Consider the following 13440-nt stretch of genomic DNA (forward strand, 5'->3'; position numbering starts at 1 on the left):
TCCTAGAAGCACAGTGGCCTGAGAGCATGGACGTTCTCAGAAAACCCTGCCGGTGTTACTTGAAGTCCAGCCAGGTCGCCCCCTTCTGCTAGGCACCTCTGATGTTCCAGACCCTTCAGGCTTCGCAGCGATGCTTCCGTGGCTAGGTAACCAGGTGCTCAGGAAGAGGACAACTGGTCCTCTTGAGTCCACCGGTGCAAGCCAGGGACCTTCTGGATTGAACCCCTTCCTCCTTTGTCATTGGCCAAACCTGCTGGGCCTGCTTCATGCCCACATACGTGGCTCACCCTCTATTCCTCGTGTCCTCTGGACACAGAACCCTGGACAGGAGCCTCTAGCAAGTGAACAGATTGGCTTAGCCCCTCACCAGCCAATGGATCCACGGGGAGCCCACTGGTGAGGGAATGCCAAGGAAGTGAGATTCTGAGCCAGATGGACTCGGCTGCAGAGACTATCGGCTCTTCCCAGCCCTGAGACATTAATGTGACAGGTGACAGCAGTGGTGGGCCAGAAGGCAGTCTCCAAGTCCACCATTACCCACCAGGAGCAGTTGGCCACCAGCTGCAAGATGGATCAGCCAGGGGCCACTGCCTGACACAGCTCAGCTGTGGACTCACGGAAGCTCATGGAAAGAATGACATTAAATGAGCACACAAGGTCGCCTGAAAAACACAAAGGAAAATTAGGCTTGGCCCCTAAGAGAAATCCACCTTTTTTTGCCAGGTGTTCCAGGTTGTAGGTGGATTCCAAAGGGTAGATGCTGACCTTGACTTTGGCAGGAAGGACGTTGCATCTGCAAAGGGAGACAAGCCCATGAGCAGATGGGGGTTTATGAGTACAGGTTGACATTTGAAGCTGACGTAGGGATGCAGAAGGAGCCCTGATGGCACTCTTGGGCTATCATTGGACTGCTAACCATGAGGTTGGCAGTTCAAACCCACCAGCCACAGTGTGCGAGAAAGAAGAGGCTTGTCTGCTGAGTTAGTCTCAGAACCCTATAGAGTTACTGTTAGTTAGAATTGACGTGGTGGCAGTGGGTTGGGTTGGGTTGGGTTTGGGTTGGGATACATAATGACTTCTCTTAGGGAAAATCCATGAGGATAGTTAGAAGAAACTTTCCCTGGGTGGTGCCAACCAGGAAATGATCGCAGCTCAGTTGGGAGTTCAGTTCCCTGAAAGAAAGGTCTGCTGATCTGAAAGAAAAACAGCCATGGAAAGTCGTGTTGGAACACAGATCCATGCTGACATGCGTGCAGGGGTTGCATGACTTGGATATTCTCAATGACCACTTGAAGCCCCAGCTACACAAGGAAGAGTTGACTGCTCCCTTCACATATCTAAAAAGGAGCTTCAGAAAGTTTGTGGGGACATTCCATTGTCTTTTGGTTTCTTCCTACCCCCATCCTCGTTCCAAAGACTGGACGTGGCTGGAGTCAAGCATGAGAGCCTCTGGGTTAATAGCTATCAGAGAGAGGAGACTTCTTCTTTTGTTAATCTCTCAATGTCTCTTCATTTCTTTCGGGGTGAAACCATATACAACACAACATGCACCATTCCAACAATTGCCAAGGGTACAATCCGGCGACGCTGGTGACATTCAAGCAGTGACCCTTTCCTCAATGACCCTCCCCAAAGTGTGCCCCATCATGAACACAAACTCTGGTGTGTGTTCTCCTCTCGGGCTTCTCATCGATCCTTTCTCGTTGCCATCATCCGTTTGATCACACATCCTTCTGTAGAAGAGGAGATACTGAAGGCAGACACGCTTTCCTAAGCAGGTTATCCACTCTGTGGTTCCATGATGACTTTGGGGGATGGTTTTGCTTCAAGGTTTAAAGATTTCCTCAGAGTCATGGTTTGGAGAAAAACTTCTGGACAGCCTTGTCTGCGCTCGGTACTTCTGCCATTCATGCCTGGCTGACTCCGCTCCGCATTCCACGTGCTGGGGTTGCCGGGACCTTGACCTCATTTAGCTTCTGTCCTTCGGGGCTCCCGAACACTGACCCTCTGCCACCCTCTCTCTCTCAGAGCACCCTTCTCCTGGTTTCCCACCAAGTGCCTCAGAGCACACAGTTCCCCTTTCATGCATTCCCAGGGCTGCACCTACCACCACCGCCAAGCTCAGGGATCATATCTGTTTCCTGCCTACACTCTCTTCCGACCCTCCACATCCGTCTATCCCAGTGGTCCTTAACCTTCCTCATGCCCGGACCCTTTCATACAGTTCCTCATGTGGTGGTGAGCCCCCCTCCCCAACCATAAAATTATTTTCGTTGCTACTTCATCACTGTCATTTTGCTACTGTGATGAATCGGGCGACCCCTGTAAAAGGGTTGTTTGACCCCCAAAGGGGTCGAGACCCACAGGTTGAGAACCACTGGTCTGTCCTGTCACTTGTTCAGCATCTCCACTTGAGTCTCTCAAAAGCACCTCCGATGCTTGTAAGCCCAGCTGCCCCTCTCCTCTCAGGCCTGGCCCACTGCCCCTCCCTCCAGACCTGACCCACTATCCCTCTCCTCTTAGATTTGACCCCTGTCCCCCCAGACCTAGAGCCTGGCATTGCCCGTTGTTGACCCAGAGGAACCCACCCACCTCGACTCCCCCCCACCCATAACTCTGCCCTCCAGAGCTGTTCATGTTAGTTTCCAGAAACTCTGTTTTGTTCTTTTCTCTCCACCATCACTTCCCTCGGCCCCCATGGCCCTGCTGGCCCGGCCCTCATCCCTTGTCCCTCTGTTTCCTGCATTCAAACCACATGAGCCCCATGCTCGCAGTGTCCCCTCTTCCGTGCTGCAGGGTCCGCGTCACCATGCCGTCTCCTGGGGTATCTTTTCCTCCTGTCCAGCTCCCTCAAGCATCTTTCTCAGGATGGCCTTTCTCTCCTCTTGGTCCATGTCAGGCTCCCTGGTCCACAGAGAGCCCCGTTCTCCTCCTTGTGCATTTTGTTATCTCTTGCTAAGGAGTCAGACATTAACGCCCAAGACCTTTTACCTGACTGCTGTAGCCCTGCTACTTAACCTAGCACCCAGCAGGTAGTTGGTACTCACTACCCCGTTGTTGAATCAATGCATGAATGCTCAAACTCCTGAGCCTGAGACAGCAGTACTGGGTCTGCCACTAGGATGTCCGAGCCCTTGTGATATAGCGGTAATGCACTGGGCTATTTACCACCCGTTGGACAGCACCAGTTGTACAGCACCAGCCACGCCTTGGCAGAAGGATGAGGCTTTTTACTCCCGTAAAGATTTCGTCTTAGAAACAACGTGGGACACGTCTTCCCTGTCCTGTATGGTCGCTCTGATTCAGAATCGACTCGATAGCTTTGTTTCCTTTTGATTAATATTGAAGAAATCACATGATCCTATTTAGGCCTCTCTCAATCACCCTCCATGGGCAACATTCTCTGAGACTCTTCCGTTGGAAACAAACCTCCTTATGTGGGTATGTGAGTGTGGCTTTCAGAGCAGATATTGAACTCCTTCAAAGGTAATAGGTGATTTCTCCAGCCCCGAGAAGGCTTCCTTCTGCCTGCACTACTTTAGAGTGGAGATGGAATCCTGGACATTGTTTAAAAGGTGTGAATTAAATCCATTAGCCCCTGTTGACCCTGGCCTCTGGACACACACTGCTGTGCAGGGAAGGGTTTTTTTCATTTATGCAGTAATTTCTGAATTGGATGGTTAGTAAGGCTCCTTCCCGGTTAGTATCAGCAAGGACGTGAGCACCCTGCCCCAAACCCTGTCCTTGGGGCAGGGCGCTGACGTCACGGGCCTGTTGATTCAGACGCTACCGTGGCTCCAATTATGGGGCGCACCTGCCTTCATGACTTATGTGGATGGGCTTTGAGACAAGGGAGAAAGATAGGGCTTTCTATTCCCATGAAGAGTTGCAGTCTCAGAACCCCACAAGGGCAGTGCTGCCGAGCTCTCTGGGGCACTGAGTCCCCACCAGGATGCCTCTGTAAGGGGCAGTGAGTTTGGTTTGGAATTTTTTAAGCAAGCACCGCCCCCAAAGCCCCGCTCTGCGCTCTGCGCAGGCGCTGCCGTCCCAGGTGCGGCCGCACCCGGGCGGGCATCTCTTCTTGCTCCTGCAGATGCGGCCTTTATAATCCGGAACTGTTTTTCTGGTTTGTGGAAGACCGTGGCTGTCCCCAGACGAAAGGAGTTTGGAAGGCTGGGGGAGTGGGCACTGACTGGCAGCGGAAGCTCCCGTGGAGGGCAGAGTAGGGCGGTGGAAGGGCACGGACGTGTGTGTTCTTTTTGGTTAATGTTCTCAGGTGCTCGCCGAAACGTTGGTTGTTCGGATCCACAGAGCGCCCCTGGCAAGAAAGGGCTGACAATCTTCTCTTAAAAAAAAAAAACAAAAAACCTCAGCTGTTGAAAACTCTCTCTACTCTGATGCACACGGGGCCACCATGAGGTAGAATCGACTCAATGGCGAATGGTTTTCTTGGGGTTTGGGTTTCTGTTCCTTTGCGGGGAGTTCTTGCGTCATAAGCCTTCCTGGTCCAGGGGCCCTCACAGGTGAACCAGCAGGCTCCGCATCACCTGGAGCTCATTAGCCACAACCTCCCTCCCTGACTTCCCCCTAAACCTCCCGGGAGAGGAGCAGAAGCCTCGGCCTTTCCAAGTTCACCTGTGGACAGTCATTCCCTTTTTATCATTATTGATTATTTTTTTAATGGGCCTGTCAAACAGCCTTCAGGGGAGACACTTGTTTCTGACAAGCTGGTCCAAAGTATCTTTAATAGCAGTTGAGTCTGGACCTCCATTAGCTGACCTCATGAGCCAAGCCCCTGCCCCAGCAGATGCCTCATGCCATCGTCACGTATGAAAGCCGAGGCCGTGCTTGTGGAGCTGACCCATTTCCAAGGTGTGTGGCCACTCCCTTCCCTCCAAAGCAAGAGCCCTAAGCGTAGGCCGAGAAAGGAGTGCCTGGGAGGGTAGCAACCTCTGAAGTCCAGTTCAGCTCATTTCTAGCTGTGTGGCTTTGGGAAAGTCACTTAACCTCTCTGAACCACTGCCTATTGATAAGGATGCCTCTTGAGAGTATTGTTTCCGGGATTCAGGTAGGTAAGTGAAACCCTGTCACGTCACAGCCACTTCACAACACTGAACAGGTCAGTTGTTAGGGTGTCGACCCCAGGTTTTGGCTTCTGCCTTTGTACAGAGAGGAGAAAAATGGGTAACTAATCCTGGTCTGTCTGATCCCTCGATTGAGTCTCCATGCCAGCGGTGGGGCACTTCCTCCCACCCAAACTGGGAGGCACCCTGGAATGAGTGACATCACCCATAAACCCATCTGAGGACACAGGACACAGTACAGTCCCTTAGAAGGAATCTGGCGCCGCAGATTTTTCTGGGATGACGTTTAAGGGGAGAAAATGTCAGCTGAAAGACAGTTCAGCCCCGACAGACCCCAATCCTTCTTTGTCCCATGCTCCGGGCAGGTTCCTTAAGGACATGGCTGGTGTGCCTGTGTGCACCCGGATGGGAGCAGGCATCCAGAGTGGACCATAGAAGTCCCCTCGTTTATTTAGCAAGAACAAACTTGGCCTCGCTTTGTACAAATAGTCTTCAGAGTAGAAGGTGAGGTATACACCCACAGCGGCAGACAGATGGCGCTGTTCCCCATCAACTAGAGTGGATGAGGGCCCAGAGGGGTGCCCCTGAGCCCTCCTGGAGGGGCAGGCGAGGAGCTGGGAACTTGCAGAATTGCTTGCCCAAGGTCACATAGCTCGTGTGTGCCAGAACTGGGATTTGAACCAGGTCTTGGTCACCCTACTATAAATAGCTAAGACCATCTCTTTGCTGAAACTCTGTCACCAATTTTGATTGTTGTTGTTGTGGCAGAAGTAAAGCTTCCTCTGACTTGCCTGCTGGTGCCTGCCCCTTAGAGTGCCCCCCTCCAGCCCTTTCTCAGAACTACGCCCAATCCCAAGAGGCTGAATATGGAAGGCCTCCACGGAAGCCCATTTGGACTTGAATTCAAATGCACTGTCATAAGGCAGCAGTGTATGCGACCCACTAACTGGGTGCCCTGAGCCTGAGGGCCGGCTGTGAGGGAGGTCGGTGATCTGAGAGGTGATTTGAGCCTACTTTAGAGCACCTGCTGGGGATTTAGCTGACATTAGCCCCACTGGGGTGTGAGGTCCGCTCCTCGGCCTGGGGAGAGAGTCACTAGCTTGGGTGGAGAAAGCTCGGTCCCAAGGGCAGTGTGTACGCTGTAGTAGGAGAAAGCCAAATGAGTATCAAGTGAGAGGAGTACCCACTCAGCATTGGGGGTGGCCTCATCCATGGGTCATAGAGAGCGTTGGAGGGAGTTTGGGGGGGGCAAGAGAAATGTCAAGTCTTACCTTGACATCGATCCCCCCCCCCTTTTTCTCCACTTTGATGGAATGTTAAAATTTACTAGGCTTGTCAAGGATGTTAAATTCAAGAGCCCCATGATAGGTGAAATCACAGAGCCCTCTGAGTGTTGAAAATGTTCTAGTGGAAGAAGAAATACATCTCCATCACTGAATACTCGACCAGGGTGGCAGGGTTTGTTTGTTTGTTTGTTTGTTTGTTTGTTTGTTTGTTTGAAATCTACATAGTACAGTGTGTTAGGGTAGACTAGAGAAATAAATCCAGGGAGACTCATATGTGTAAAGGAAAGAGCTTTATATACAAGAGCAATTGTACATTTAAGGAAACATCCCATCCCAGTCTAGATCAAGTCCAGTATTAGCCTATTTGTCCAATACCAATCTATAAATTCCTCTTCAGACTCATGAAACACATGCAATGATGCCAAATGCAGGATGATCACAGGCCAGTGGGTGGGAAGTCTTGTGGATCCAGTGGTGGGGTGAACATCTCAGCACTGGCAGAGGTCTCCACGTGGCTTCTCTAGCTCCAAGGCTCTGGCTGCCATTAGCCTGTCTCCATGTGTCTTGTCAGCTACGATGTCTCCCAGCAGCAAGAAGTCATGGGAACTGAGGCTTCCTTTATTATTCTTTCAGTCACAGAGGACAACATGTAAGTCTTTGGGGAAAGCAGTGTGGTACGGCGGTCGTTGTTATTGTTAGGTGTCAGCCAGTCGGTACCGACACCCAGCGGCCCTGTGGAGAACAGAACGAAAGACTGTCCGGTCCTGCGCCATCCTCACAATTGTCCTTCTCTTAGAGCCGCCCATGGCTGTAGCCACTGTGTCCATCCATCTTCCTCTTGTTGCACGCCCCTCTCCTTTATTGAGCGTGATGTGCTTTTCGGGATAGTGGCCTCTCCTTTCAACACGTCCAAAGTATGCGAGATGAAGTCTCGCCATCATGGCTTCCAGCGAGCATTCTGGTTGTACTTGGGGACAGCTGCAGTGGAAGGAAATGACAGTGGTGACGTCTCACTTCCCGCTGGGTATCCTGCCTCTGGCCTTCACTGACCCATCTGTCTTGTGCTTTGTGTCATTCACAACACGGCCTGGTGCGTCTTGAAGATTGTGTGGTTGCCATCTTCCCTGGTGCACAGCAGGTGGCTCTCAGGTGCCTTACCTCCGTGCTCATTGGGGCTCCAGAGGCCACCCAGAGGGACTGACCCTCCCCTGAGATGACAGAGGTCAGAGGGCCTGTGTGTAGGAAGGCGGAAGGGACCGTATATTTGGAAATACAAGGGCTGGGGTGCTTGAGGGTTTGTTGACTCACCGAATGCTTTTCCACAACCCACTTCTGGGTGTCTTCCCAGGCTCCTCTGCCTGGATTTATTCCATGCACACGAGCTCCCAAACTCTCTTCCTGTGGGGGCAGTTAGTGCAGTCTTAGGGTCAGCAGGACTTTGGAGTGCCCAACTTCCCTCCTCTCTCAGCCCCCTTCTTCTTTGAAATAATCTCTCTTTCTGGAGATCAACCAGAACTGACACTGCGCCACACCGGTGCCTCTTCACCAGCCTTAAGAAATTGTGACGTCATACAAACCAGTCGCCCCCGAATTGCAGGACACGTCATTCTGAAATACATGTGTAGCCAGCTTGGCTGGGTTCTGTTGTGTTGTCTTTAATTCATTCATTGTGCAGTATTTTTTTAGTATCTTCCCTGTCCAAAACACTGGGCCATGTCCCTGGGGATATTAAAGAAGACAGATGGTAGCCTTGACCTCATAAAACTTATATTTAGTGCCAGATATACCTGTATGTCATGTGCCAGGCAGAATGCTTAGCCCAATGCATGGATTATCAAATCATTGCATCCACTTAAAAACTTTTATATCCCTTACCTCACACCACATATAAAAATTAAAGTGGATGAAAGACTTAACGTTAAGTTGCAAAACTCTTAGAAGAAAGTATAGAGGCAGATCTTGATAACCTTGGATTTGGCAGTGGTTTCTTATCTCTGGAATCAAAAATATGAGCAATTAAAGGAAAATAGATAAACTGAACCTCATAAAAATAAAATTTTTCTGCCCCAGATATGCTATCAAGAAAGTGGAAAGATAGCTCACAGAACAAAGAAAATACCTGCAAATTATATACCTAATATCTAGACTATATATGGAATTCCTAAAACCCAGCAACAAAAGGACATATATTTGTTAATGGGCCAATGATCTGAGTAGTCATTCCTTGAATGGAGAAATAAACAGTGAACACAGAAAAGAAGCTAAAAAAAATATGTTAGTCTGGGTACATTAGAGAAACAAATCCATAGAAACTCATATGTATAAGAGAGAGTTTTATATAAAGGGTAAGTGCACATCAAGAAAACATCCCAACCTGGTGCTACCCAAGCCCACAAATCCAATGTGGGCCCATATGTCTGACACCAATCCACAAACTCCTCCTCCATCTCACAAAACACACGCAAGGATGCTGACTGCAGGAGGAAAGCCAAATCAGTGAGCATGTAAGCATCTTAGCACTGGCAGGAGTCTTCACATGGCTGCTCCAGAACCCTGGGCTGCACTGGGGTAGGTCCATGTGGCTTCTCCTCGGGGATGTCTCGCAGGAAGTGAGGCTTGTCAGCTGAGGCAGGGAACTGGCTAAGGCAGCTGTACCCTGGTCCGACCATCACAAAGCAAGAGACCTGAGAACTCGAAAGGCGAGGCTCATGAAGCCATTTATCTCTCTGCCCTTCAATTAACCCCACATGTGTTTATCGGCCAGGCTGGCACAATAAACTTTAACTATCTCAAAAAATAAACCATCAGTATTATTAGTCATTATGGAAATGCAAATCAAAACCACAATGAAATGCCACTTCACATCTACTAAGACAGCTATAATTTAAAAAAATGAAAAATAACACGTGCTAGCAAAGGTGTGGAGAAATTGTTTCTGGACAGAGCATAAAATGGTATAGTCACTGGAAACCTGCTGCCAGTTCTTCAAAAAGTTAAACACAGAATCATCATCTGCCCAGTAATCTTATCCATGGGAACATACCCAAAAGAATTGATAGATACTTGTATGGAAATGTTTCCAACAGCCTTTTCACCATTGTCAAAAGGTAGCGACAACCCCAGCGTCCATCACAGATGAATGGATAAGCAAAAGGTGGCCTATCTGTACAGTGGGATATTCCTCAGCCTGAAAGAGTAATAAAGTACTGATACATGTAACAAAGCTAAACCTTGAAGACATTCGACCAAGTGAGAGAAGGCAGATACGAGAGGATTAATAGTGTATGGTCCCACTTACATGAAATATCCAAAACAGAGAAATGCATCCTTGTAGTTTGGTTCTGGCTCACAGCAGTCCTGTGTACAACAGAAGCAAACAGCGCCAGCCCTGCTCCATCGTCACACCTGTTCCTGTGTGTGAGCCGATTGCACACAGAGAAAATGGATCAGAGGTTACTATGGCTGGAGGAAGGAGGGATAGGAAAAAAAAATTGTTTAATGAAGATGGAATCTCTGGATGAAGCAAAATTTGTAAATAGATCATAGTGATTGGCTTTATAACATTGTGAATTAATTAATGCCGCTCAATTAGTACATTTAAAGTAGTTAAAATGGCAAAGATTTTGTTATAGATGAAGAGACTTCAAAAGATTCATGGAAAAATTGAAAGGAGAATGAGCTCTTTCCGTGAACTTTTTGAAATTTTCTCAGGTGATCGTTAGATAGATGAGAACAATTTTTAAATTACAACAACAATAGTTTTTTATATACCCCAAACCCCCTAAAACAGGGCTTATTAAACTGTAGCTCATGGGCCAAATCTGCCCGGATGCTTCCTTTTGTAAATAGTTTTATTGAAGCGAAGCTTACCCTTCAGTTATGTATTGACTGGCTGCTTTTGCCTAACAACAGTATAGGTGAGGGGTTGTGATGAGACCATGTGGCCTGCAAATCCAAGGTTTCTAATGAATTTTCCCAGCTCAGTCATGGCCCACAAAGCAATGGTCCGAATGGACCCAGGATTTCTTAATGTGGGTGAAGTGGATTGCTACCATACAGGAAAAATTGCAGGCCAGTGTCCCACTAGAAATGTAGTCTCGCCCTTAGAAGACAAGGGCAGCACCTGTGCATAACAACCCGATCTCTTCACCAGCAGAAGCTGAAACAACGACGTCTGAGTCAGAGATGGCAGCAGCTGTGCTGCTCTGAATGTGTGCTCTCCCAAGTCCTGCTAATCACCCCTCTCCTGCACGTGGCTTCTGACAGGGATCATTCTACCTCTTCCAAGTCTCCCGGTCCAGGGCTTTGTAACCCATCCTTTTTCCTGTCTGGGTGATCCTTCTAGTCTATCCGCATTTTACAAATGTGGGTCTGTGTCTGCTGTGACTATAACCTGGTTGGAATAGATTAGGAACCCTGTGCGCAGCCTAAGATATTTGCAGAAAACACTGGTGACTTTCGATCTAAAAGGAGATGACAACCGTTACTACTTAGGGATGAGGAACAGAGGTTTAGGAGCATCATTTGGCTGTTTCTGGGCCGTCTCCCTCTACCCACCGCCTATACGAGACTTTAATAGTTCTCATTCAGCTCTCATAGTGACTCCCGGGCATGGGCTTGCCGAGCCACTGTTTGGCTTCGCTGTCACCTGGGAAGACAGTTATAGTTCAGCCTCTCTGGGAAGCAGCTGAGAAGAGATTGGGTGCAGGACTTTAGGGGTGTGCCCTAGGAACAGCATCTGTGTTGGGAAGGAGGGAGCAGGGGTAGGCAGAGGGAGGAGCCGGGCTGTGAAGCAAACTCAAGAGGGACCTCACCCAACGCCCCAGGTAGCTTGGAGCTAGGTTGGCCTCAAAGTTCTCTGCCCCCTCCCAGACCAGTCATTGGCAATGTGGTTGCCCCAGGAATGAATGATGGCCTTAGGCGAGCTGGTGGGGACCCTCCTACTGAGAGAGGCTCTGCTGGGGCACTTAGGAAGGGTCACCTCTCGGGCCTGCTCCTCCAGATGATGCGGCATCAGGACCAACTTTTCCTCATGGGCCATTTCTTTACTCCACAAAACCAAACTCACTGCCCTCAAACCCATCTGGCTCGCAGCAACCCTATGGAGCAGAGGGGCGGGAACTCTCGATGGGAACAGAAAGCCTGGTCGTTCTCCCACAGTGGCGCCTGGTTTCAAACTGCCGACCTTGCGGTTAGTGGCCCAACCACCACCATGCCCCCTGAGGGCCTTTGCCACGGGGCCAGATGAAAGCTGCCTACACACCCGCAGAACGCTGAGCCCCGCCCTATCTAGCTTCTTCAAAGCCATGCCTGGTCCCGCTGGCGTTAGGGACTGATGTCCTGGGTGGATGCTCCCGAGGAATTCTGGGAGCTCCTGCCCAGAAGGCAGGCTCAGGTGTAAGGTACAAACCTGCTGCGTGGACTTATCTTGCCCCTTCTCTGATTTCTAGTTCCATTGGCGGTTCTCCCGAGAAGAAATGCACACCAGGCAGGTGAGGAAATCCAAAGGGAAACTCGGTGCCAGAGACAAGCTACGGGCGGAAGATAGCGAGAAGGACGCAGAAGACCGGTTTTTCAAACCTGCAGATGCGGGAAACTGCGCTCCCGGGCGGCATCAGGAGCACGGGGGCCGAGGGGAGGGGGAGGATGGGCCCTCCCAAGAGATGGGTGTCTCTGCCCAGGAGGTCAAGCTGTGCCCCGCCGGTGGGCTCAGCCACGGGGATGTGGGGGGTCCGGTGCAGAACCAGAACGGGCCCGCTGCTCCCGGCAGGGTCCAGGTGGGGAGCTGCACTGGGCCATCTGACCCTGGAGAGCTTGACACGGTAGGCAGCACCCAGGAAGGCCCTGGAGAGGCTGCCACGCCGGAAGACAACTGAGCCCCAGCAGTTTGCTGTAAGGCCAGACACTGCAAACCTGAGGGGCCCTGCTGGCAGCCAGCTGTGCCTGGGCACTGTGTGTGTGTAACCCTTTGGCTTGGTTTGACCTCTCCTTGTGGGTGTGCCTGGTCCTCCCAGGGCTGGGTGCCCACGGTGCTGGGCCCTGCGCAGCCCTTTGAAATATGTTTGTCGTGCTTGAGTTAAAGCCGCATCAAGCACTGCTCGTGGGCCCAGGGCCTGAGGCCCTGCCACAGCTCCACCTCCCCCCCAGGGAGGGTCTGAGCCATCCAGTGCCTGTGTCTACCTGCAGGGAATATTCCAGTTACATCCTTGACACCCGAGGCAGCATCTGGCCCCTTCGACTTTCGGCTTTGGGTAGCTACTTGGTGACTTGTCACACCCAGAGAGCCCTGCCAGCCAGCCCTTCCCACCTGGTCCCTCAGCCCCTGCTGCTTTGGCAAAGACGCTGGGAGAGGAGGCACCCGGCCTCCAGGCTTCTCCTAAAGTATCCCTTAGACGCTGGCTGGTGATCCGAAAAGGAGAGGGTCATGCTGCTTGCCTCCCTGCGCTTGCAGTTCGCCCGAGAAAGTATTCTGTGTTAGTATTAATGCCAAAAATGTCTAAACGTTTTTGTATCTGGCTCATCCTATCATTTCAGGGCACCCCGACTGGGCAGGTGCCCTTGTGGTGTGCTATCTTCTCAGTGTATCATTGGCCAAGTCGTTACCGCGTATGCTGTGTCTTCTTACGTGTTTATAGTGTCCAGAAAGTATTTTAAGGCTTTAAGTAGATGCCACTGGTTAACCTTGGAGAGATACCGCAGATGGTCTTGACCCAAAACAATAGCCTATCTCTTCTCTTCCTTGTTTAGTTACTTAAAGCAATAAATCATTTATGAGTTAGTGCATTTTGTGTATTGCCTATCTTTTCACCAAGACAACACCTGGCCCCCAAGTCTCAACCCCCACATACCCCATTCACTTGTTTGTTTTAAAAAAAACCCCAAAACCAATTGGCCTTTTTTGGACCCTTCCCAAAAAGGTTGGGAGGTTTTGGGTTTTTCCTTAGGCTTTACCCCCTGTTTTCCTTTGTTTACCTTTTTCTTGTTTTTGTTTTGTTTTTTTTTTACCATTCCCTTGACCCGTTTTTGAACCTTTTTTCGGACCCCGGTTCTTGTTTTCTTAGGTTTTTTGC

General features: G+C 50.2%; 1 protein-coding gene across 1 annotated transcript in view; it reads left to right on the forward strand.

Annotated features, from left to right (window-relative positions):
* Positions 1 to 13151, forward strand: part of RFTN1 (raftlin, lipid raft linker 1) — a 248109-nt gene extending 234958 nt beyond the window's left edge. The window contains exon 10 of the mRNA XM_045297683.1: positions 11821 to 13151. Coding sequence (XP_045153618.1) covers positions 11821 to 12246 — 426 coding nt within the window. The 3' untranslated portion in view covers positions 12247 to 13151. The remainder of the gene's footprint in view (positions 1 to 11820) is intronic.
* Positions 13152 to 13440: the final 289 nt, after the last annotated feature.

This window comes from Echinops telfairi, unplaced genomic scaffold (assembly GCF_000313985.2).
Source record: "Echinops telfairi isolate 266 unplaced genomic scaffold, ASM31398v2 ScPeMD7_7420;HRSCAF=8458, whole genome shotgun sequence".
NCBI classification, from domain to species: Eukaryota; Metazoa; Chordata; class Mammalia; order Afrosoricida; family Tenrecidae; genus Echinops; species Echinops telfairi.